Below are 24,115 nucleotides of genomic sequence, written 5' to 3' on the forward strand. Positions count from 1 at the left end.
TTTCCTAATCTTCTATCTTTACTGTGTTTAAAAATTCTTAATTGTTCCATTGAGAAATTTTAGTGCTGCCAGTTCTTGAAGTAAAGGTTTGAAATCTGGCATGGAGCTTGGTGTTTATGGCAGGGATGTGCCTTTTGACCCTGTAAAAACACCCTAATTTGGCCAAGTTAAGGACCAGCTGTGCACATGCATGGAGTTAGTTCACAGTTCATCAGCTAAATTCCCTAAAGACTGTGTCTATGCTATTCATGTTTCTAAGGCTCCCTCCACGTGCAGGTAAAGGTGTGATTGGATCTAATGCATGATCCACACAATCACGCCTTCTGCCAAGCCACAATTTCGGCAGGAGATGAAATTATGGGATTGTGCGTTAGAGCCAATCATGCTTTATTGCTGGCTCAGGGGGAGCCCAGTTCTGCACTGGCAAGAAGCAGGCTCCCACAGCTAGGAGCCCGCTTTGCTAAGGAGGCTTCCAGCTGCAGGAGCCATACTCAACCAGGACTGACAGCTGCCCAACTGCTGGTGTTCCTGGTTCCAAGTGCCTGTGAAGTGCAGCCTGAGCCAGGGGAGAGAGAGAGAGTGAGTGAGAGTGTGTGTGTGTGTGTGTACCCCTGAGCCTTGGTGTACCCCTGAGCCTTGGTGATCTCTGCAGCTGTGCTCTCCAGGGCTTGGGGCTTGTATGGAGTTCCCAGCTGCAAAGGAGAGCCTGGGCAAATTAAAGCAACTTTATAGCTGTTGGAGCTTTTTATTATGTAACAGCACTTGGCATGTATATCTGGTCTTAAGGTAATTGTGTAATTAACCAGTTAATTGTGTAATACCTGTGAAGTGTAGAGGGGGTTAATTAGTTTTTCCAACTGCTGTGGGCTGCTGTAGTGTGAGCACCAGGACTGAGAGCAGGAAGGAGCTCTTGTCCTGCTCCTCCTGCTGGTATTCAGACAACCTGGAAAAAAATAATAGCCCTACTCGCACAGAGGGCCAAGAGCTGGGAAAGAACTAGATTGGGGCAGGAGATGCGGGGGGCCGGAGGGATGACGGACGGGTACTAGTGGAGAAGAAGTTGGGAGTGTCTGACTAAAGAGTCTGAGGAGTGGGAAAGACTAAGATTAATGAGAAGTGTGGGTGGCAGAAGACTGGAATTAGGAACTCAGGAATGTGGAAACTGAGCTGCTGAGGAGGAAGGGGAAAGAGCTGAGATGTAAATGGGAAGGGAAGGGGAGTGGAAGAGACACCATTCTGTTCTTCTGTTTTTCAGATGTCTTAAAAACCCAGCAGTAAAATGTACTTTCATTCCTTCCACTGCTGGTTTTTATCATTGCTGTCACACTGTTAATCTGTTATTGCTGTCTTCTCATGGATTAGATGTTTCAGCCCCATTAGCAGTGTAGATCAATGTGACTGAACCTGATCCACTTTTTTTTCCTTTGTTTGTTTGTTTTTAAATAATCCTAGAAAACAATTACCTTGCAACTGTATTTTTCGTGTCCAAGCACTCAAGTTTTAGCTAAGCCAAAATGAAGCATTTGGTCATTTTCCTTCTGTGGTTGTAGATTGCAGGTGGTAATACTAAATTAAGATTTTAACACCAAACTTTTTCTGGTTAATTTTAATCACTGTTGTAAGGGTAGCTCCAGTAAAACTTTTGTGAAGAATGTGTAGTCCTTTCTTAATGTCAGTCTGAACTTAACAGATCATTTGGCAGAGTATTATATGGACAAGCAGAACTCCTAACATGATTATCTGGTGGCATTGTTTAAGGTTTTCTGTTTTATGGCTCAGTTTATCCCACTGAATCTCTTTTCACCTCTGCATTATCATTGTGTAACTGTTTAATGCCCTTGAGGCCCAATCCTTAAACCTTCAGCTTCTTTCAGGATTAGGTCTATGTTACTCACTGAATTGTCCAATTTAAATGTGCCCCACACTTCCAAAATATTGCTGATTTTTATTCTTTTTTTTTTTTTTAAAGAATGCTGCACATCCTATTTTTTAATTGTATAGAAAAGTAATAGTTTTCCTAGTTTGGGTAACATGGTATAAATAGAAAATGGTGGGTGTAATGCACAAAATCTGGTTTAAAATTGTGCTTCAGGCAGTCATAAAGAGAATCTTGATGTGTTTCCACGAAGGGAATGTTTACTGCAGGCTGCTAAATCATAGTAGTGTAAGACTGATGTTATTTATCAAATGCATATTTAGGGATTGGATGCCATGTGTGACTGGCTTGTGTCTTGCCAGTCCGTTGTCCAGCCTTCAGTGAGACTTTCTGTGAGCAAAGCAAGACTTGGGCACGTTGTTGCTGGCCTGGAGCCCTGGATTGTCCTTCTGCCCTGAATATGACCATATCACTAGTCCCTTTGAAACAACAAAATATATTCCCTGTACACATCAAGATGGATTTACACCAGGATGAACAAAATGGCAGATCCAGTGGATAGCCAGACTGTATTTCCCAGCTGCCCTTGCCTGCATCTGCAGGCAGTTACCATGGAGACCCCAGTAGCGGTGGTGCTGTGGCATCATGAGGCTGGGGTTTTCATGGAGATGGGCCCCAGCTGTACTGGTAGGGTGGGAAGGTGCTCAAGGGCTGGGATTTTGCAGTGGTGACAGCATAGTCTAGCCAGGGCAGAGCCACGATCTGCTGCCTGCATGCCCCTGCCTGAGGCATGTGGGCAGTAGATTGCAGCTCTGGACCACGCTGTAACTGCTATGAGATCCCAGCTCTGGAGCAGTTCCCCACCCAGCTGCGCATCCTGCCAACACTGCTGGGGCCCATCTCCATGGAAACCCTGGCCCTATGCTGTCATGACCCTGCTGTTCCTGGGGTCTCCATGGAAACCAGCTGCAGTTATGTGGGCAGGGGCTACTGGGAAATCGAGTTTGCCTGATCCTGTTTATGGGCTGGACTTTGCTCACCCCTCATCTAAACCATAGAGACAAAGATGAAACATTAAACATATTTTTCCTTTTGAGAGCTAGAGCTGGATATTAACCAAGGACAAAAGACAAGGCAGTAACTGGACAGAACTTCAGTACACTTGTAGCAACTATTGAAGAATGACAAATGTGAACTGAATGGCTGTTTTTAACCAGCAACGTTTTGTAGATCAGCCCTTCATAGCCACTCATAAGTAACTGACCAATAGACAAACATTTGTATGTTCTCTTTCCATTTTGCAGATTTCTTTTCCTAGTGACTGGAAGATGAAAATGACTTTAGCTTCTATGGACCAATACATTTGTTTGTTAAATCTTATTTTTACTATTTATTTTATGGAGACTAGGTAGATGTACCAAAAATTGTTCTGTTAAAATAAGATGTTGATAAAACTAAGTAAACTTGAGTGTATCAGATAGTTTAAAAAACCAAAAGAAAGCAAACTGATATTGAGAGATCTCAGTGAAATCAAGGAAGTATCCTAGTCTCATAAGCATCCATGATCAAGCTGCTTTTAAATTTAATTTAAATTTTAAATAAAATTTAAAGATCCCAGCAGCTGCTAGAATTTTAACTACAATGTTGCTTGCATGTACTGTGAGCAGAAGTATTTAGCAAGGTGCTTAAAATGGTGGCAGCAGCCTGTGGCCTTGTCTATACTCATGCTGCTGCTACTATCAGTTGAATTATGAAAGGTAGGAAAAGAGAGGTATTTTTAGAGAAAAAAACTAAACTAAACCAGAAGAGGTTGGGGCTTGGAGATTTCAGTAGCTGTCTTCACTGTCTCTTGAAACAGAAAAGCAAATAGATTTATGACTGCCACATTGGATACTAACTTCCTGGTGTTGGTTAGGATCTAAGGATGCAAATATCTAACAATCTAATAAAAATGTCTATACCAAACTGAAAGATTTACAGAAATGCTGAGTAACTTCTGGCCTGTATAAGTAGATGAGTCACAGGAGAACAGTTAGGCAAATGTGAAAAGAGCCTTCTTCTGTATAATTTTACTATTTTTCATTTTCAGAGTGGCGAGTCCAGGATGATAACTCACTTTCATTATACTACGTGGCCAGATTTTGGAGTCCCCGAGTCCCCAGCTTCATTCCTCAACTTCTTGTTTAAAGTTAGAGAATCTGGGTCATTGAATCCTGAACATGGACCTGCCGTAATTCACTGTAGTGCAGGTATTGGACGTTCTGGCACATTTTCATTGGTAGACACGTGTCTTGTCCTGGTAAGTGTTTGGGGTGGTTTTGTTTTATTGGGTTTTTTTAAATTTACACTTGTGGGTTTTTTGAGACTGACAGAGATCTTACACAAATATTTGCGGAAGTAAATTGGGACCTGCTGTAAACTATGTTACTACTTCATCTTTAGAGTGCTTTAAAAATATTTATCTGCAGCTACCCATAATGTAAGTCGGGAGGCCAGCTTGTGACATGGGTGCCACAAGTGGCAGCCTCTGTGTGTTGCACATGGCAGATTGAGGAGGGGACAGGCAACACAGTGGTAGATAGGAACCTGATCTAATGCTGATCTAAAAACAGCATTAGATTAGGGAGGGTACACAGGGCAGGAAGCAGAAAGCAGAGCAACCAGTTGGTTCAGGGAGAGGGACTCGGGTGGGGCTAATTTTGTTGTACACCTACCGGAAAGATTGGCCGCCACTGTATCGCTTAAATTATATGCAAAATGTGGCAAAGGAACCGGAACAAATAAGATCAGGGATTCAAAGAAAGCTGCTTAAAGCTAGGCTTCTAAATCCATGTTGATATTTTGGATAAGGTAAAAACTCAGAAGTTCTGAGTTGTGTTCTTGAATTATTGGATTTTTTTTATGTCTGTCAATTTTTTTTCAGGAATTTGTGACTTTTATAACTTTTTTGCTGTTCCAGTTAAAAAATATATATTTCTGATTTTATTACAGAACTTACAGGAAACATCAGAGTTGGTTGTTGGGTATTTTTGTTTGCTTTTTTGTTTGTTTTTACTTGCACCCAAACCCACACCAACATGCCTTGAAGCTTGCTTTGTTCTTTTAAGGCTTCTATAACTCAAGTGAAAGTTTAAGCATTGCTATAAAACTGAAAACTTTGAGAGAATTCCCTGTAACTAATGCAAAGCATCATTTATAAACCAGACTACTGTTCCTTATCTGTTGGGAAGGAATGACTTTTAAAAGGATATAATTAGTTCAATTACTGGTTAATTGGTTCAGTAACTGGTTAACATTTAAATAATTATTTGAAGACCATTGCAGTGTATATTAGGGATTTTTTGGGCCAATACTGATGGCTGATTTTTAATGAGTCGTATTGGCCTATACCAGTCTGATTCCGATATGCAGCCCTGCAGCGTGGAGAGTGGTGTCAGGCTGGTAAGTCTGTTGTGGGGGATAGGAAGGGATGTGAGGGTAAGGGAGGGAAAAGGGCTGGGGCAGGTGCTGCCCAGCGTGGGCAGAGTGGGGCACGGTACAGAGTTGTGGCTTGTCTGCAGGGGCAGCTCCTGCTGCTATGCACACCCAGGAGGGCATGGGGGGGGCTGCCCCCCAGATCTGCCTGGGGGAGGGCAGGCTGCTGCTGTGGGCTGGGGCCAGCAGCTTCATCGGGCTCTTTCTGGCAGGGGGCTGGGCTGGGCTGTGCTGTGCTTGCTGCATTTGGTGGCGGCGCTGGGAGGGAGCTATGGTGAATTTTGGGGTGGCTGCAGTTTCCCTGCCAAACCCTCCCTCCCAGCCTGCAGCAGCAGCCCACCCTGCCCTGTGCACAGATCTGGGGCCCAGGCGGCCCCCTGGACAAACTGTGACTCCATCCTGTTCCCTGCCCTGCCCCAGCTGGGCAGCACCTGCCAGTGCTGCTGTTGCCTGCCCAGAGCGCAGCACAGCCCAGCCTAGCCCAGCCCCCCACTAGGAAGGGCCCAGCCCGCAGTAGCAGTCTGCCTGCACCCGTTGCATAGATCTGGGGTCACAGGCCTCCCATGCTCTCCCAGGGTGCACATAGTGGTGGGAGGTGCCCTGCTCTGCCTCACTCCCTCCCCCACTGCTGGGGCCTCGATCTACCCCACTTCCCTTGCTTGCAGTGGCAGCCCCACCTTCTGCCCATGCACAGATCCAGGGACACAATGGGGCCTTGATCTGCCCACCATGCATCCCCTGGACAAGCAGTTTGTGGCTTCATCCCACACCTCGCCCCAGCTGAGCAGTGCCTGTCCCTGCCCTGCTGCCTCCCTCACCGCAGGGTCTCTATCTGCCCCCCCCCTTTAAAAAGAAGAAAAAAATATAAAGGGGTACACGAGTTGAAACTGAGACGGAAGGGGTACACTTGTTTAAAAAAAAAAAGTTGAAAATTCCTGAATACCATGTAGGATTGGAAGTAAATTTCCTATTTTTCTGCTTCCAATTTGGTACTGAAAGATTTATTACCCTAAACATAGTCATAAATATGGATTATTTGGGGGGGGGGAAGATGTTTACCTAATAAGATTTTAAAAACCATATATCCATTATATATACTGCTTGGTTTTAAATTAGAATTTTGCATTTTTTTGTGAAAATTGCAAGATTTAAGTGATTTTTTTTTTTTCTTTTCTTTTTCTTTTTCTTCCACAAAAAAGCTACTATTTGCAGTGCAATTCCACAATACAGCCACTTGCTGGGCCATATTCTGGCATTTCATTGCAACGAGATGGAGCCGGGGCGGCATCTGCAGCACTGTATAGTGCCCAGTCCCTCTCCGCCCCAGCCAGCAGCAGCAGTGGTGCATTGCTGGGTGGGGCTAGGTGGACAGTGGGAGGGAAGTGATCAGCACTGCCTCAGCAGGGTACCTGCATACAGAGTGGGGGTAGCAGTGAGCAAGTCTGATGGGCAGCAGGCCCCTGCATGTGAGCGATGCCATCCACGCTCCAGGCCCTTTTGCCTGCCTCTCAACTCTTTGTTGGTTGCGGGTATTGGCAACCCACTGCCAGCAAGTTTGGCCAGGCTGGGGTCTGCCAGGAGCTGGGTGTGCTGCAAGGTAAGTCCTCTTCCCACCCTCCACTACCCCCCCAGTAGCCAGGTGGGTTCCTTCTATCCCATCCAGTGAAGGGGCTGTGTGCCCCATGGGGAGATTTGCAGTATTCTTCCCCTTCCTGCTAGATACTGGAGCCAGGCTCAGCCGTCCAGATGGTCCTAAACCTGCTCCCTCAGCCAATCAGGGGGCATTGGTGGGGAGGGGAAGGAGGCATGATCTGCATGCAAAAATGGCAGCCCCTGCCACAATTGGACCACTAGTGAGCTGGGACTGCAATTTTAAACCAGCCCCTAATAATATATATACACTTTTTCCATGGCAGTGAATGTAGGTTGATACAAAGACCTCTTGCAACACTGTTATGAAACTGAGACTACAGACAAACGTGTTATTCTGGAATAAATCATGTCAGATTACCTTGTGTTAACTGCTCCATAGTAACTGCCCTTGTGCTCATGCTAATCCCACCAGCAAGTGTAAATTAATAAAGGGTAGCTTATCATTCAGTGAAAGGGGGATATTGGACAACTTAGCTTCTTCTGACTGCATGAGATGAGTATATGCATCAGCAGTGGCTGTGGAGTTGCTGATGCCTCTTTACTTCATGACAACTAGTTTGCCTGTTCTCTAAGAAACAACACAAGAAATGAACAAAAACAACCCAAAAAAAAAAAAAAGGTGAAATCAAACATTGTTTTAGATGCTTAGTTTAAGTAAAATGGACCCTTGGAATAATTGTGATGAGGAATATGGAGAGATTCACAGAGTTCTTCCAGAAAGCAGTTTTTAAAAGTCGGCATTATCAGATCTTGCAGTTTTACTTTGAGTCATTTTATTATTTGGTATACTTCTTAAAATTTCAGCTACTGACTGATTTAAAAGAACTGACAGTGTACCTTTTTGTTTCTGAGTAGAACTCATGATGAATAATTTGGGAAACCTGTTTTCAGTTGTTCGTTTTTTTGGGAATAACTGAAGAATGCAGCATGAGGTTGAATGTACATATTTTATGATTTATGTACTGTCCTTTTTGCCTTTCATCTGTGAAACTCTTAGTATAATTTTAATCCATTTTCATTACAGATGGAAAAAAAGGATCCCTTTTGTGTAGACATAAAGAAAGTATTATTAGACATGAGGAAATATCGAATGGGGCTTATTCAAACACCTGACCAATTAAGGTTTTCGTATATGGCTGTAATAGAAGGAACAAAATTTATAATGGGAGATTCAACAATACAGGTAAATGTTCAGAATAAAATGAGTTGACTTTTTAAAATCCATTTTTAAATGTTAAAAGATCAATTGATTTTTTGTATAGCTTGAAACCATGTCATTTCTGTTTTTGGTTGAGCAGTTGAATGTCTTTTAACCTAGATTAAAGAGCAGGCAGTTATTTTGGGTGGAAGGCCACTTACTGAGTTCTGGCAAGCTGTTCAGGGCCATGTGGGCAGCCCCGCTGCTTGAAAGGTGCCCTGGCCCCTGGTTGCTATCTTGGGACCCACCCCTAACTTCTGACCTTTGCCACCAGAAGTCCTTCCCCTTCCTCCTGAAAGTATTCCTTTGGGAAAGAGGGTTTGCCATCTTGGGTGGTGGGGGGGAAAGGAAACAAATTACATTTAAAAAATCAAACATTCATAATAATATATTTTAATTTAATTAAAAATATATATATTTGTCTTGATTTGTGCGCATTTGTGCTGTATATGCAGAAGTGATTACATATGGGTGTTTGTGGGTGTATGTTGATGTGGGCATGTAGTGCAGAGTGGCTGGCAGGCAGGCAGGAAAGTGGGGAAAGCAGTGAGGGGGAGTGGAAGCAAGTGGGGCCTGCGCGAAAGTCCTGGGGCCAGTGCCAGTGGGGCCCAGAGTGGGGTGGCAGAAGCATGGGGTGTGGGCTGGCCGGGATCTGTGGAGCCAAGCTGGGCTGCGCCAGCAGGGAGAGTGGGGCACTGACCCAGCTCCATAGAGCCCCTGCTGGCCAGGACCCCATGCTCCTGCCCCCTTGCTCTGGGCTCCACTGGCACTGGCCCTGGGACACGGGCATGGGCCCAGTGCTCCCGCCCAGCTGCTGCTGGCTCCTGCATACCCGCTCACTCCCAGTGCCCCCTCCCCCAGCCCGGGGGTACAGGCAGCAAGAAGAGCGCAGCCCCGACCCCACACACTCCATGCTTGCCCATCTGGAGTGAGCAGCAGCAGCAGGGAATGAACTGGTGCTCAGCACTGGGGGAAAGCACCCTGCTCCCCTCCCCCACTCTGTGATTGGCACTTCCTGCTGCAGCCACTCGCAGCCTGTGCGGGGCTGTCTTGTCTCTCTGCCATGTCACCACTGCCCATGAGGTACAGAGCAGACACAGGCAGTACTTTTTTCCCTCATGCTGAGCACCAGTTCATTCCCTGCTGCTGCTGCTGGCCTGGGCCCTGTGCCACCTCCAGGCTTGCCTGTTGGGGCGGAGCAGCAGCAGTAGCTTAGCAGTAGCCAGTAGCAGTAGCTAGGCAGAAACTGCTGCTCAGCACAGAGGAAAGTGGCCCACCTGCTCACTGCCAGCAGGCAGTGTTTGCTGTGGCTGCCCACCCAGAGCTCGCGCTGCTCTACGCTGTGGGGTAGCTACTTCACTGCTGCCTCTGTGCTCCCCTGTGGCTGCTTCACATGGCTACTGCTGCCGCACTGAGCAGCACAGAGGAAGGGGTGAAGCATCTGCACTGCAGCCTAGGGCGGTGCAAGCTCTGGGGAGGCATCCACAGCAAACCCTGCCCAGTGGCAGCGAGCAGGGGAGCTGCTTTTCTCCATGCTGAGCAGCAGTCTCTGCTCAGATGCTGCTGCTGCTGCTGCTGCTCAGCCCTGACAGGTGAGCCCAGAGCTGGTGTGGGGCTCAAGTTAGCAGTGGCAGCAGGGAACAAACTGGTGCTCAGCATGGGGGAAGCGGCTGCTCCCCTTCCCCATGGCCTGCGTCCCATGCTGCAGCCTCTCAAGAGTCCACGCGAGGTTCCTGTGCCTGCTCTCTGTTGCCTCTGTTGTGTGGAGCTGCCTGTGCCTGCTCTCTGTTGTCACGCAGTGGAGAGGCAGGACAGCCTCACATGGGCTGTGAGTGGTTGGAGCAGGAAGCACTGTCCATGAGGAGAAGGGGGCAGCCTTTCTCTTGTGCTGAGCACCATTCCCGCCGCCACTGTTCAGCCCAGATGGGGTTGGGGCTGCACACCCGTCCCCACCTGTATTGTGGGGCTGGACTGGGGGGCACTGGGAGTGATCAGGTGCACAGGAGCCAGCAGCAGATGGGTAGGAGCGTGGGGCCCATGCTGGTGTCCAAGGGCTACCACCAGTGGGGCCCACTGCAGGGCAGGAGGAGCATGGGGTCCTGGCCAGCAGGCTCTGGAGCTGGGTCAGCTTCCTTTCCTCTCTGCCAAGGAAACCTAGCCCACACCCTGTACTCTTACCACCCTGCTCTGGGCTCCACTGGCGCTGGCCCTACGCTCCTGCACGCCACTTGTTTCCACCCGCCTGCAGGGCTGGACCGTGGGGCTCAGTAGGAGCTGGCCTGGCCCCAAGGACTGGGGTGATCCCCTGCTTCCCCCCAATTCTTACCTGAATTTCTCATGCTGACACAGCCATGAACAGCCCCTGCTAGGCAGGGGCTTCTGGCTGGTAGAGGACAGGGCTGGGCGGGCCCTGCCATTACAGGAGCCTGCCATGGCTTTCCCTGGGTCCTACTGCCCCTGGCTCTTGTCATCTTTGACAGGAGTCAAGGGCAGATAAATATTTATTTTCTAAAATTTTTTTTAGGGGCCTGCAGTCTGGATAGAATGGCCTGGCAGGGTAGATGCAGCCTGCGGGCCATATTTTGCCCACCCCTGACCTAGATGTAAAAAATGTACTGGCTACAGGGGCTGGTCAGTCTGCCAAATGTATGTAACAATGCACAAGCATAATTTCTTTCTTTTTTTTTTTCTTTAAATACCAACATGACGAATCTGTCTTCAGCATTTATTTAAAAACAATCCTGCACCCTCAGACTCCCTGGCCCCCATTTCTTCCTCATGCAGCAGCTTCTGCCACCTGCTTCCTTCTGCCCCCCTACCATTATCCTTGCTGTGGCCCCACTGAGCCCTAGCCCAGCCCTGTGGCACTGGTGGTGACAGCACCTGCATCTGGGTCTCTGAGCCAGGGCTGTAGATGCCATGCTGCTGCCACTGCTACCGGGCCAGGCTGGGGTTCTGTTCCATGTCCCAGGCTGGAGCAGGGCCGGATCCTGCCAGAGCAGAGCAAGGGAAAATGGCAGGGAGGGCAGGGCAAGTGGGAGGAGTCTGAGGGACGCAGGCATGGAGGCAGAGGCTGTAGGGGAGGGAGTGGGGGAGTCTGAGGCTGCAGAAGGGGTCAGGAGTTAAGTTGCTTGACATCTCCCATCCCCCACTGTCTGCCCCCTGCCACTGCTTGCCTTGTAGTAGCAGTGGAGGGAGATGAATTCAAGACAGCCTTCCAGTCATTAGATTCTATACATGGAAAATTGTAACAAATGTATATGTATTTCATGTATAGAATCTAGCTACTGTGTGGGGATCCCTTAAATTAAAGGTCATCTGGGATTCAGTTCAATATGCTAGTTTTTCAGATGTTCCTCACTGACCTGGGTTATCCACAGGAAATTAATTCTTATCCTGGTCCAGTTAGCGGAATTCATAAGAGCAGTTTTTTGGGTCAAGGTTAGCCAGAGGTTTTTTTCTGTGACAAAGGTTTTATATCATCTGGGTTAGTTTTGTATCCTAACAACAGTAAAGATGTAAGGAATGTCTCAAGCATGTGTCCTTCTTTGCCTCTATAACTCAAGGTTTCATCTCAGGCTTTTCCAAGGATGACCAAAGTCAATCAACTGAATAAAGGTGCTAGATATCCTACTATCTTAACATCAGTGGATGGATATACAAAATGCATTTGGAGCAGCTTTCTGCTACAGTCTACCAAAACACTGTATGTCTGGAAAAGAGGCTGAGTTGCTCATCTGGATAGCTGTCAGACCCAAAGCCTGTGGCCCTCATCAGGATGAGGGGTATATGCAAATTATAGAGGAGCTGAGAAGTAATATGAGTTGTGTGAAGATCATTCCAACCTCTTTTGAAAGGCACAACTCCTTAGGTCTTATCAAACTGTACTGTAGCTATGTATTGCATAATACAGGTGAGGAAAAATAGATTTCATAGACATTAGGGCTGGAAGGGACCTTAGAAGATCATCGAGTCCAGCCCCCTGCCCCAGGGGCAGGAAGTCAGCTGGGGTCATAGGATCCCAGCAAGAAAAACATCCAGGTTTCTCTTGAAGGCATTTGAAGTAGGTGCTTAAACCACCTCCAGCAGCAGGCCATTTTGGACCTTGTGGGCTCAGACAGTAAAGGAGTTCTTCTTTACGTCCAGGCTGCAGTGGTCTTGCAGGAGTTCATAAGCATTTGACCTTGTAATCCTTTGGGGTGCTCTGTTGAACAAACATTTCCCCAGGTCCTGGTGAAAACCCTTTAAAACTTTATAGGTGACCATCAGGTCGCCCCTGAGCCTGCGCTTTCCCAGGCTGAAAAGTCCCATGACACTCAGCCTCTGAAGTCTGTTTTCCTGACCTCTGATCATGCGTGTGGCTCTTCTCTGGACTCTCTCAAGCTTCTCCACATCCTTTTTGAATTGTGGAGCCCAAAACTGGATGCACTACTCCAGCTGTGGCCTCACCAAGGCCGGGTACAATGGGAGAATGACATCCTGTTTTTGCTTGAGAACCACCTATGGATGCAAGCCAGTGTTTTGCTTGCTTTACTGGCTGCAGCATCACATTGCAGGCTCATGATTATCTTGTGGTCAATCCTGACCCCCAAGTTCATTTCATCCATAGTGCTAGTCAGCATAGCACTGCCGAGCCTATAGACATGCTGCAGGTTTTTCCTCCCAAGGTGGAGAACCTTTCATTTTTCAGTATTAAACACTATCAGGCTCTCATTTGCCCATTTACTGAGCCTGTCAAGGTCAGCCTGGATTACCCCCTTGTCCTTGGGTGTGGATGCTTTACCCCAGAGTTTGGTATCATTGGCGAACTTGGCCAGTCTGCTTCTGACTCCAATGTCAACATCATTAATTAAGAGGTTGAACAAAATGGGTCCAAGGACAGAGCCTTGAGGGACACCACTGGTCACAGGGCACCATGACGGTTGACTTGCATCAACCACCACCCTCTGGGTCCGACCACGGAGCCAATTCCCCAACCAGTGGATCATGGTGGACCCAAGGCCGCAGTTAGCCAGTTTTGCCAAAAGGTGCTCATGGGATACCAGATCAAAGGCTTTTTTGAAGTCGAGATATATGACATCAGTCTCTTCCCCCTTGTCCAGGTGATGGGTCACCTGGTCATAAAAGGAAATGAGATTGGTCAAGCACGACCTACCTGCAACAAACCCGTGTTGGCATTGGCCAGTCCATTAAAAATGGCCTCCTTGATGACTTTTTCTAAGACCTTCCCAAGGATAGAGGTCAGGCTGATGGGCCTGTAGTTTGCCAGATCCACTTTCCTCCCTTTCTTGAAGATAGGCACCACATTGGCCTTCTTCCAATCTTCGGGCACTTCACCAGAGCACCAGGAGCTTTCAAAGATCCGTGCTAGGGGCTGAGCTATGATGCTAGCCAGCTCCTTGAGTACTCTCTGGTGTAAATTGTCAGGGCCGGCTTTAATAAGATCAGAGCGCCTTTTAAGAACCTATTTAAGAACCTATTTAATAGGAACCAGTGTTTTCAGAATAGTCAACAGCATAATGATGCAAGTGCCAGGAGCATTCAGCAAATAGCAGACCACCTAAGCAGGAGGAACAGTAGGGAATAAGAAAGGCATAGTTGGACTAAAAAGGGATCAGTCTCAGGCACATCAACTGTAGTTCTTTAACCTTCTGCATCCCTTGAATAAACCTTTATTTTTTCTATAATTTCTTCTAGATTTGCTTTAAAAAGTCATGACGTAGTCTTTTTAGCCTCTGCTTCTGATCGTATAGATTAGTGGTTCTCAACCTTTTTAGACATGAGGCATCCATCATTAGACTCAGGGCACCCTTTGAAAAATGATAGCTCTTTTTTGACTGACAGAATGAATAGAGCAGTTCTTCTGTTGCAAAGAACTCAAAGACTGTAACAGCTCAACATTTTTTGGCATTATGGATTCCTGTTTTGAAATTTCTGGATTTATTTTGTGAATTGTGTAGATTTTGTGGATCTTTCTCCTACCCAACTGCACTGCTTTTGTGCAATACCTTGTGGTATGCTTAAAAGTCACCCTGATTGAGAATCGCTGGTATAGATGGATGTTAATTCATTGACAACAGTGGACAGCAGTTCCTCTGTGGAAGTCCAGAATATTTTCTCTTCTCTTGGAGTAGAAGAATCCTTTCTTGATGTACATGTTATGTAAAATGGAAGTATATCCTTTGTATTCTGAGTGTCAGGTTTGCCCATTGGAATTCTTTAGCTACTAGTATTTTTAAAAAAAACCCAAAACTCCACCTGCACATTTAGCATCAAAATCTGAATCTTGCCTGCTTGTCTAGTGTTAGGCGTGATTTTCACACCTAGCTATTCAGATTCTTGAACGGTTTGTTACTGTTTTTCCATGTCAAAAAAATATCCTTAGAAGTTGAACTTTATGCTTGCTGTATTTAGCCATTTGATCCGTAAATCTGTTTTAATCCATTTCGTGTTGTGTTTGTTCATTTAAAATGGCATTCTTAGTATCCTGTGAAATGAGAATCAGGATTCGATTGCTGATGCTTTTTACATAACTTTTTGTCTCAGAATCACTGACACATCCCTCAGAATTTATTTCTAAAAAATATAGCTTTCACCATGTTTGTGATATAAATCTTCCATTGTCTGTCTGCTTGGGGGTGGAAAAAAAATCTGGATGTATGAGAAGTGTCTTGTAACCATCATAGGAGAAGGCGATTTTGCATGTCTTCAAGCTTGATTACCTTCATAAGAAGAATCAGAGTTCAAGCTACTTCCACAGAAAAGCATGTTGAGGAAAATGTCAGAATGTATTGGAACTGCTGCCTATGAGACTAAGTCAACTTTTTTTTAGAATGAGATTTCCTGTTATATCAGAGCTTAGCCAGCCACAGCAGCATGCATTAGCAGAATTCTTAAAGCTAGTATTTGCAAAGTAACTACCTGCTGTACTATATTCATACATTTACCAGGCACTCTCCCTCGATACTGGGCTACAGCTCCAATGTGCAGTTTGGTCCAGCAGTTCTGCAGGCATTGTTTCAATATGTTTTCTAGCACACCCTTCTTGAAGACTTATTGCTTGGCTAGTCATCAAAAATGAGACTGGCTTCCAGCCTCTTTTAAGTAACTGATTTTTTTCACCTTGAAGGATGCACTGATGCATGGATCCTATGACTTACCTTCTTTTGCTGTAGCTCAAGAGTCATTTTATCAAAATCTTGGCATCAAAGGAACTGATTGACATTTCAGGACTCTTCTCTTTCTGCATTTGGGAAAGGGGGTAACATGAGAGTATGTAGGCTATATGAGCAGCAGCAACAGAGATTGCTACGCGTAAGATTCCACTCTTCTGTGCAAGGGGGCAGGCATATGGACCACAAACAAGGGATCCATACATGCATACATATTATCTCAATGAATCTGGCGCTGTAAGGTCAGAAAACATTCTTTGTCTTCCCGTAGGTATGTTTGAAGACTATAGTTATAGAGTTTATAAGGAACCTTTTTAAATAATTCAGACACAGAAAATAGGCATTATTCATACATAATGAATAAGTATCTTCATAATCTGAAGATTTTAGTGAAGGTGAAATGATTCTGAAAGCAAGAAAATGTTTTCTTCAATCTTTCTCCCAGTCACAGCATCTTGGACCAGCCTGTCACCAGTACCTCGTTTCTATTGCTAAATCCCTATTCAGTTACGCTTCCTGTGGCTCACTTTTTCTTCATTCTTTCTGCTAAATTGATTCTACATGGAATTCACTGTAAAGCAGGGGTATCAAACTTTTGTCGGGTCCCATGGGCCAGATGAATGGTGCAAGGCTGGCATGTCAGATCTAGCACACGTGGGGCAAGCCAGTACGTACTGTATTCAGTACATGGGTCAACAGCAAGACTCACGGGCAGCTGTGGGTTGCATCTCTAATGCCCCTGCTGTAAAGTAATTGACTGCTTTTTCTATGTCATGCTTATCTATCTTCAAATTCATCTTTGTGGAGTGAAACTTAGTTTTGTTGTAGGTTCAGGAAATACCAGAATTGTCCTATCTTTGAGGGGAGGAGGAGAATAGTATAATTTAAAAAATGAGAATTGTTGGCTCAAGAACTGAAAGCCTGACCCTCTTGACGTCTGTAAGAGTTCTGGCAGTATCTGGAGAGAGGCCAGGATTTTGCTCACTGTATTCTATCACTGAAAGTCCCACGGTTTTGATAGTGAAGAAGAATGTGATAGTACAAGATCAAATGGAGATACTGGAACTAGTTAAGAGCTGATTCTTATCTATACTCTCGGCTTCTTAAAAGGAGATCAGTGTTATTAGGTTCACCAGAAGGGAACTGTGTAGTTTCCTATTCACCACCTTTATGGCTGTCAGCAACTTGGGAGAGGTCAAGATGTTCTTGTTGCTAAATCCCAAGGGATTAAATTGCCTTATATAGGAAGATTCGTTCTTCAACAGCCTGCAGCAGATTACCAGAGTAATTTGAATGTTTATTCCTGTACATTGACTATTTAGGTTTAACTGTTGCATTATTGATTCTTGCTTTTGAATGTTAGAGAGAAATTAGTCTAAATGGTCATCTATGTAATCGGATTCTATTTAATCATCTATTTAACGCAGAAAAGGACTTGGGGCTTGCAGTGGACAATAAACTGGATACGTTGGCAGTGTGCCCTTGTTGCCAAGAAGGCTAACAGCATTCTGGGCTGCATTAGTAGGAGTGTTGCCAGCAAATTGAGGGAAGTAATTATTCCCCTCTACTTGGCACTTGGGCACTAGTGAAGCCATATCTGGAGTACTGTGTTCAGTTTGGGCCCCTTACTAAAAGGATGTGGAGAAGTTGGAGAGAGTCCAGCAGAGCAGCAAAAATAGTTCGGGAGCTGGGGCACACAACTTTTGGGCAGAGGCAGAGAGAATTAGGCTCATTTAGCCTGAAGAAGAGAAGACTGAGGGGGGATTTGATAGCAGCCTTTTAACTACTTGAGGGATGGTTCCAAAGAGGATGGAGCCAGACCAGGGCTGGGCAATTATTTTGACCCATGGTCCACGTAAGGAGTTTTGGGGGGCTGTCACAAGCTGGGTCAGTGCTCCCCCCTCCCCAACAGCTCACCAAACTTCCCTATGTGGGGTGGGGTGAGCAGAGGGCAGAGCTGGTGTGAATGCACAACAGCTTTAGCCTCCAGCCCACCCTTCTACCTCAAGGAGGGGCTCAGGCAGATATCCTGATCCACAGGGAGAAGTGGCCACTTGCATCCACAGCTGATGCCGATACCCATCCAGTGCTGCTTCCAGTGCATGGGCCGGGAGCTGCTGTAAGCTGTGGGGCCACACTGTAGGAGTTGGGGGTGGGGGGAGGAGAAAGGGGGATACAGAGAAGCGACCCTGCCCATGATGAGTGGCAGCAGCCGGTGCGGGGTGCGCCCACTGCTAGGCCACTGCTGCGCATTGTGAGCAGAGTTTCTCTCTGCCCCCACCCTTCTACCTCCTCTCCCTCCTGCCATCCTGCACCTACAGCATGGCCCCACAACTTACACCAGCTCCTGGCTTGTGTGCTGGAAGGAGTAGTGGGTTGGCACCAACATCAGCTGCAGATGCAAGTGGCTGGTTCCCACTGGGGATCAGGGTATCCTCCCGGGTCTGCAGGTGATGCTGCTGCATCAGCTGTGGTCCCAGGCAGTTGCCCTGATCCTTAGCAGAAACCTGCAGGCAGCATCCACAGCTGATGCCAGTGTGCACCTGGTGTTACTTCTGGTGCATGGGGTGGGAGATATTGTAAACTGAACAGGGCTGGGACATGCCCATCTACCCAGCATGTTACAGCAGGTGGAACCACTGGGTCTCTGTGGGCTGCATCTTATGACTTTGTAGCTGCTGACCTGCAGGCCGGATAAAATCAGCTGGCAGCTTGGATCTGGCCCATGGGGTGCATTTTGTCCACCCCTGAACTAGACTGTTCTCAGTGGTGGTAGATGACAGAATGAGTAGCAATGGTCTCAAGTTGTAGCAAGGGAGGTTTAGGTTGGATGTTAGAAAAAACTCACTAGAATGGTGGTGAAACACTGGAACGGGTTAGCTAGAGAGGTGGTGGAATTTTCATCCGTGGAGGCTTTTAAGGCCCAGCTCGACAAAGCCCTCACTTGGATGATCTAGTTGGGGAAGGTCCTTCTTTGTGCACAGGGGTTGGACTAGATGACCACCTGATCTCCCTTCCAACCCTAATTTTCTGTGATTCATTCCTAGAGATTTTAGGTGTGCATTGGACTCGAGTTTTACCTTTCGGTTTGCAGTCCTACTTTTAACCAGCAGATTTTAGTTAATTCAGAGCAAATAGATCTGTGCACTGAATGCTTGACTTTGAGTTTTTTATTGGCCTAGTGGTTTTCTTCAGACTATCATTAGTCTTGGTTTTAGGTGTTTCTTAAAGGCGAGAGCATTAATGATTGCTTGTTCTTGAAGTTTTGATTCTTCTTAACCAGTTGGATATCTTTTTACTGTCCTAGTTTTGATCTAAGCATGAGTGAAACCAAGAAAACATTTAACTTAGCATTTTTAATATAAAAAGAGGAAACAAATTAAATTTCTTGATAAGATGGCAATAGGGCATTTGTTGCATTAATTTTATGTGTAGGGAGAGTTTTGGTAAAATCTGTTCTCAGTTCATGAATTGCTTTTTTTAGGTATCATTCTGAGAGACTTCTCTAGAATGTACCCTGTGTCAAACTGTTATAATGAACATAAATGTTCTTTCTGTCCTGCGAATTAAATATAGTGATTCTTATTCCACACAGATTTTAAATAATAACCAATACAATAGAACAAGCACATAGGTATCTACCACAGTGAAACACATTACTACGATTTTCCATCTGCGCTAGATGGAACATTTCTCTTAAATTAGTGCCTTAACTGGACATAGCAATAGTACTTGGTGGCAGGGGGGATGTAGTTCACAGCCTTGGATGTGGAAGTGAGGTTTACAATACATCTACAACTTTAAACATTTAAATGCATTGGCCACTCCATAATTGGGAGTGAATTAACGCCTCATTAGAAGTCAATCGGTTGCCTTGCTTTTAAAATAAGATACCCTTACTTATGTTGAGAATATCTTAGTTTGGTCTTGACCTCTGTTATAGAAATTATTATATTTAGTTTTGTTAATGTAGTTTTATTTATGACAGTCCTGTGCCAAACCCTTATTATTATTATTGTTATTCAAAGATATGGAAGCTGTTACTCAACAACTTTCTTCTTTATTCAGAAACGATGGAAAGAACTTTCTAAAGAGGACCAAGCACCAAGTTCTGAGCACTCTCCTCCACACCCAACCAAAATAATTACAGAAAAGTTCAATGGAAATAGTGTGGGCATAGAAAAACAGGAGCAAATTGGGGAAAAAATAAATACAGACCTGTCCACCAAAGTGCAAGATGCTGTGGATGGAAACACAGAAAGGTGAGTGTAATCAGAAATGAATGTGGTAGGAGAGAACACTTAAGTTGCATTGGATTTTTATATTGCTGGTCATAACAAAGCTTTTAATTTTGAATGAGTTGTCTCCTGTTGGAGAAGGAGAGAGTTTGGTTGAAGAGTCTCAGACATAGTAAGGGAAAGGATTTATTTTTTCAGTGTAATCTTAGCTTTTTCCTGCCTGTACCTTTTTACAGTTCAGTTGCTTTAGAGGTGTGGAGGGTTCAGTCTGGATATGAACAGGCACATTACAAACCCCTTCTGAGTTGCTTTGTCCTTGGTGAAGTTGCAGTATGTCGCAGGTAATTGTATTATTGTAGGAATTGGCACCTGCCTGTGGGTCGGGGTCTTATAGTGCTAAGACCTCCATCAAGAATAAGTTTAGGTGTAAGAAGGCCTACCCCAGGTCTTACACTCTAAGAGAAGATGGGGAGTCGCTGTAGATAAGGAAAAGATGAGGGAAACAGTGAAAAAATGGTGTTTAACCTGATAAGGACTTTCGGTCACTGGTATCCTAACAATTGTCAAATGTTTTATGAGCCTTATGGCAAATGAGGGGTTTGATAAATGGCATGGGAGAAGGCATGAATGTGTGTTAGCCAGGACTTGCAGAAACACAGTTGATCGTGTCTGTATTTCTTGTGGGGTAACTTTTGTGTGCACAGGGAATTGTGGGAAAGCAGCAAAGGCTGTATTGTTTTTGTCTGATTTTTTTGCCTGCATCCTTGCTCTGTGACAAGGCCAGCTGTCATCCCAAGTCAAAACTTAGATTGGGACTTGACTTTTATAGTCCAAAACAGGCACCTAGTCACTGATCACAGAGGGGGGAGAAGCCTTTAGGGTCAGTGACTTGATAGGAAGCTGAGTTAACTTTGCAAGGAAGACACAGGTGAAGAGGCACATTATTTGTCTAGTATCTGTTTTTGTACAAAAACACATACACAGTCATTGAAGCCAGAGTTCAGGTGATCGAGTGCATCATGCCTATGCAAGAGGGGACAAAATTAAGGTTTTGTGGGTTTAGAATCTGGCATTTTCTAAGGCTCCATTTAGCAACCTTGCTGGAAGTACCTAGGTTGTTTTCGCATTCCCCTCCAGGTTTTCCTCTTAGTTTTGTTTTGTTCATAAATAGTTCCAGACAGATTAAGCCTTCTGTATGTGCTGAGGGAAGAAGCACTACCTTTAGCATGTTTTCAAGGGTTCCTCCTATTCCATTGCTTAGCATGTTTTCCCTTTTTCTTTTCCTCAGTACCGTTCGGAAACGCCTTCGAGAGGATAGAAAGGCTAACACGGCACAGAAGCTGCAGCAGATGAAACAGAAGTTAAGTGAAACTGAACGAAAAAGGAAAAGGTGGTTATATTGGAAACCTATTCTCATTAAGGTTACGTTTGGTACATTGATTTTATTTGGAGCTGTTTATTGCTGGAAAATGTATTTTCAAGAACATTCCTTGTAAGTAAACAAGTGAGCTTGTCTGCATTAGCAGTTAATTATGCTGCAAGTTAGTTGTTAGGAGTTTGCCATTCATCAGCAAACTTCTTACACCTAAACTGGTGCAGAAGTTTAAATGTTAACTAGATACGTGATGTAAACTGATCACAAGTCAACATCTCAGGACTTCTCACTGCAGGTACTTCTGAAACCACACAGCAAACTGCTATCTGAATAAAGTGGTTCATTTTTGTTAAACAGGTACAAGTTTCCTGCAAATGTATTTATACACTTTTTAAAATAGTTTTCCACCAAATCTACCAGACCCCGAGCCACAAAGTTTTAACTACTGAGGCTGTCTTAATTTACACCTGACATAAGCAATAAACAGTGTTGTATCATTTACATTATTAATGCAAAGAGGCTATCCTTACATGTGTGTAATGTACTATGAACATGGGCATAAACATTTTATATTCTTATGACCTAGGATAAAGATATTTTATAACTGCGTATTTAATCTTACTTTTGTAGTTAACTGTACTTTTAAAGCTCAGTTTGTACAAACTCTTTGACCAAGAAAAAATCTGATTTTGAAACAAATGTAAAGCATAATTTGTGCATTACAGTAGTTAACAGTGCATCCATTCCCCATATTTCAAGACTTTGGGACTTTTGATATGAGCAGCTAGGGTCTGATGAACCACTTATCTGTTCTGTAAGTTGCATTCCTTATTTATTTTTTTTATTTTTTTGGAATTTATTTAAATAATTTACTTTTGAGGATTTTTTTGGTTTAAAGAATATGGGAAACTTAACTCCCCCTCCTTACCTAAAGGCAAACTGTTAAACTGGTGAATGGAAGTTGTATTCAGACTTCAGCTACTGTTTGAAGCCCTAGCTTTGTTAAAGTTGACATTCCATTAAATGTGAAACATGATATTTTGCGTGTGTGAGTTGCATTCCTTGTAGTAATTAAGATCTAATGGAAATATATGGCAACTTAAAACTGATTCATTCTTAAATGAAAATACTGGGTACCAAATGTAGATACTATTAGTTGTTGCTGAATTTAGATCCTAGTAATTGAGCCCAATCTTAACTGAGTTTGCCAGACCTTTATAAGGTACTCTTTAAGCTGCCTAACATCATAATCGGCCTGACGGTTAACTGCTTTGTTAAGAACAGCAAATGAAGGGAGTACTGGCACCTAGATCACTTTATAACCATGAAGTATAAACTTTGCACTATTTGTATCCAGTAGTTATTTTTCCAGTTCCATATGCAATTATCTATTTTCATCTGAGGATGGAAGCAGTCTAGGCTAGTGGCTAGAGCACTGTGTTGCAGCTGAGGGCATTGGTTTCCAGTCCTAGGTCTGCCACTGCTGAGTGACCGTGGCCAAGTCCCGTATCTCTGGGCTTTTATGTCCACATCTCTTAAACGACGACAATGACACTTACCTCCTTTTGTAAAGTACTTTTGAACTTTACTGATGACAAGTGCAGTCTATGTTAAGCATATAGGTTAGTCTTATCCAAAGAAGTTAGTAACCTGAGGCCTCCATATGTCTCCAAGCTCTGAAACAAGGGACCCAGACTTGAGTATAACCTACTGTTGCACAGATGTTTGGGCAAGGCTGAGTAATGCACACACAGATATTCTCTCATTGAATTGCAGTGGGTACATGGGGAACTCCAGATGGTGTTAATAGAAGCTCATTGTGCATTTCACCTGGTCTTTATAAAAGAATTATAAGTAGGGACCTAGTCAAATTGCAATTGCGTGGATTTCACGGAAATCACAAAACGGGATGATCTCTGTGAAATCCACAGGGGAAGAAATACAAACCAAAAAAAGTTACTGAAAAACGCTGGCTCACCAGTTGGAGCCAGTAGTCCTTCCTGCCATGCAGCCTGGCATGAAGGGGGGCTGCCAGCATAAAGGTAAGCAGGCAAGATGGCTCACATGCCCTGCTGCTCTGCCTCTCTTCATTGGTCAGTGGCAATGGGTGGGGCCATATGATAGGCAGCCTTCTCCATTAATCAGCAGTGGGAGGCAGAACCACAAGCCCCCCCATAAGCAATCAGAGGCATGGTGGGACCCCACTACAGTAAACCTGCGAAAATGACAGCAAACCCTGCAATCTGTCCATGAAGTTGGCTGACGCTGCTTGGAGTGGGGTAGACCCCTAATTAAAAGTCAAGTATAGTGTCTTAAAGAAACATGGTTTTGAGTACTGTGCATTTTTGCGACTAAAGCAAAACGGTAATCGGTACTGTGACACTGGTCAATTGTGGAGCTGTGGTATGGTCGAGATGAAATATCTGCTATGGTATATGCTAGTCAATAGACAGCTTTTTAAGGGTAAAATCATAAAATTCAATGTATAAAACTTAAATCTGAAGCCATGAGAGGAGAAAAAAAATGGTCTATCGGAACAGTTGGAGATGTTTTCTCTGGCATCTTTAAACTAGTAATGGTGGATGCCCAGGAGGGTAATGGGAGAAGGATCACTCTAAATCTGATTAGTTCAGTGCTCTCCCTCTAGCATCCATTTCTGCCATTATTGGAGACGGCATACCAGGCTAGATAGACCATTGGTCTGACCCAGTATTGCACTTGTGTTCATTAGGACAACTCTGATGCAATGAATTCCTAATTTTCAACTTGTCTGTATTAAAAGTGAAGTGTATTAGTCTTTCTAGCATAGCTTGCCCCAGATTTGACAAAAGTTCTTCCCATTAAGCTATAAAGTGTCTGACAAGGATTGTTTTCTGTTTGTTGGAAAACATGCAGGGTAATGAAATATTATCATAAAATAGAAAAAAAACTAGGTCTTATTGTTTCAAAATGTTTGAAGAAAATCAGGTGAGAAAAAAATCTTGTAAGATAGAAGAATCCCCCTTTACTGAAACTGTTACAATTTATTTCTTGACTCCTCAGTTTTTCAGGGAGATTTTTTTCTAGGTCTTCTCTGCTTCCCTCTGATGCATACCTCCAACTGCAGCTCTTCAGGTCTTCATTTAAATG

At 44.6% G+C, this 24,115-nt stretch overlaps 1 protein-coding gene across 2 annotated transcripts in view; it reads left to right on the forward strand.

Moving 5' to 3' along the window:
• Positions 1-24,115, forward strand: part of PTPN2 (protein tyrosine phosphatase, non-receptor type 2) — a 50,722-nt gene that overhangs the window by 23,404 nt on the left and 3,203 nt on the right. Inside the window, exons 6-9 of one of the 2 annotated variants that reach the window (XM_019545622.1) lie at positions 3,966-4,175; positions 8,028-8,186; positions 19,442-19,635; positions 20,900-22,024. In XM_019545622.1, coding sequence (XP_019401167.1) covers positions 3,966-4,175; positions 8,028-8,186; positions 19,442-19,635; positions 20,900-21,107 — 771 coding nt within the window. In that variant the 3' untranslated portion in view covers positions 21,108-22,024. Of the gene's footprint in view, positions 1-3,965; positions 4,176-8,027; positions 8,187-19,441; positions 19,636-20,899; positions 22,025-24,115 lie in introns of those variants that run through there. The other variant, XM_019545632.1, reaches the window with a different exon arrangement.

This window comes from Crocodylus porosus, unplaced genomic scaffold (assembly GCF_001723895.1).
Source record: "Crocodylus porosus isolate Cpor-Errol unplaced genomic scaffold, CroPor_comp1, whole genome shotgun sequence".
NCBI lineage: Eukaryota > Metazoa > Chordata > Crocodylia > Crocodylidae > Crocodylus > Crocodylus porosus.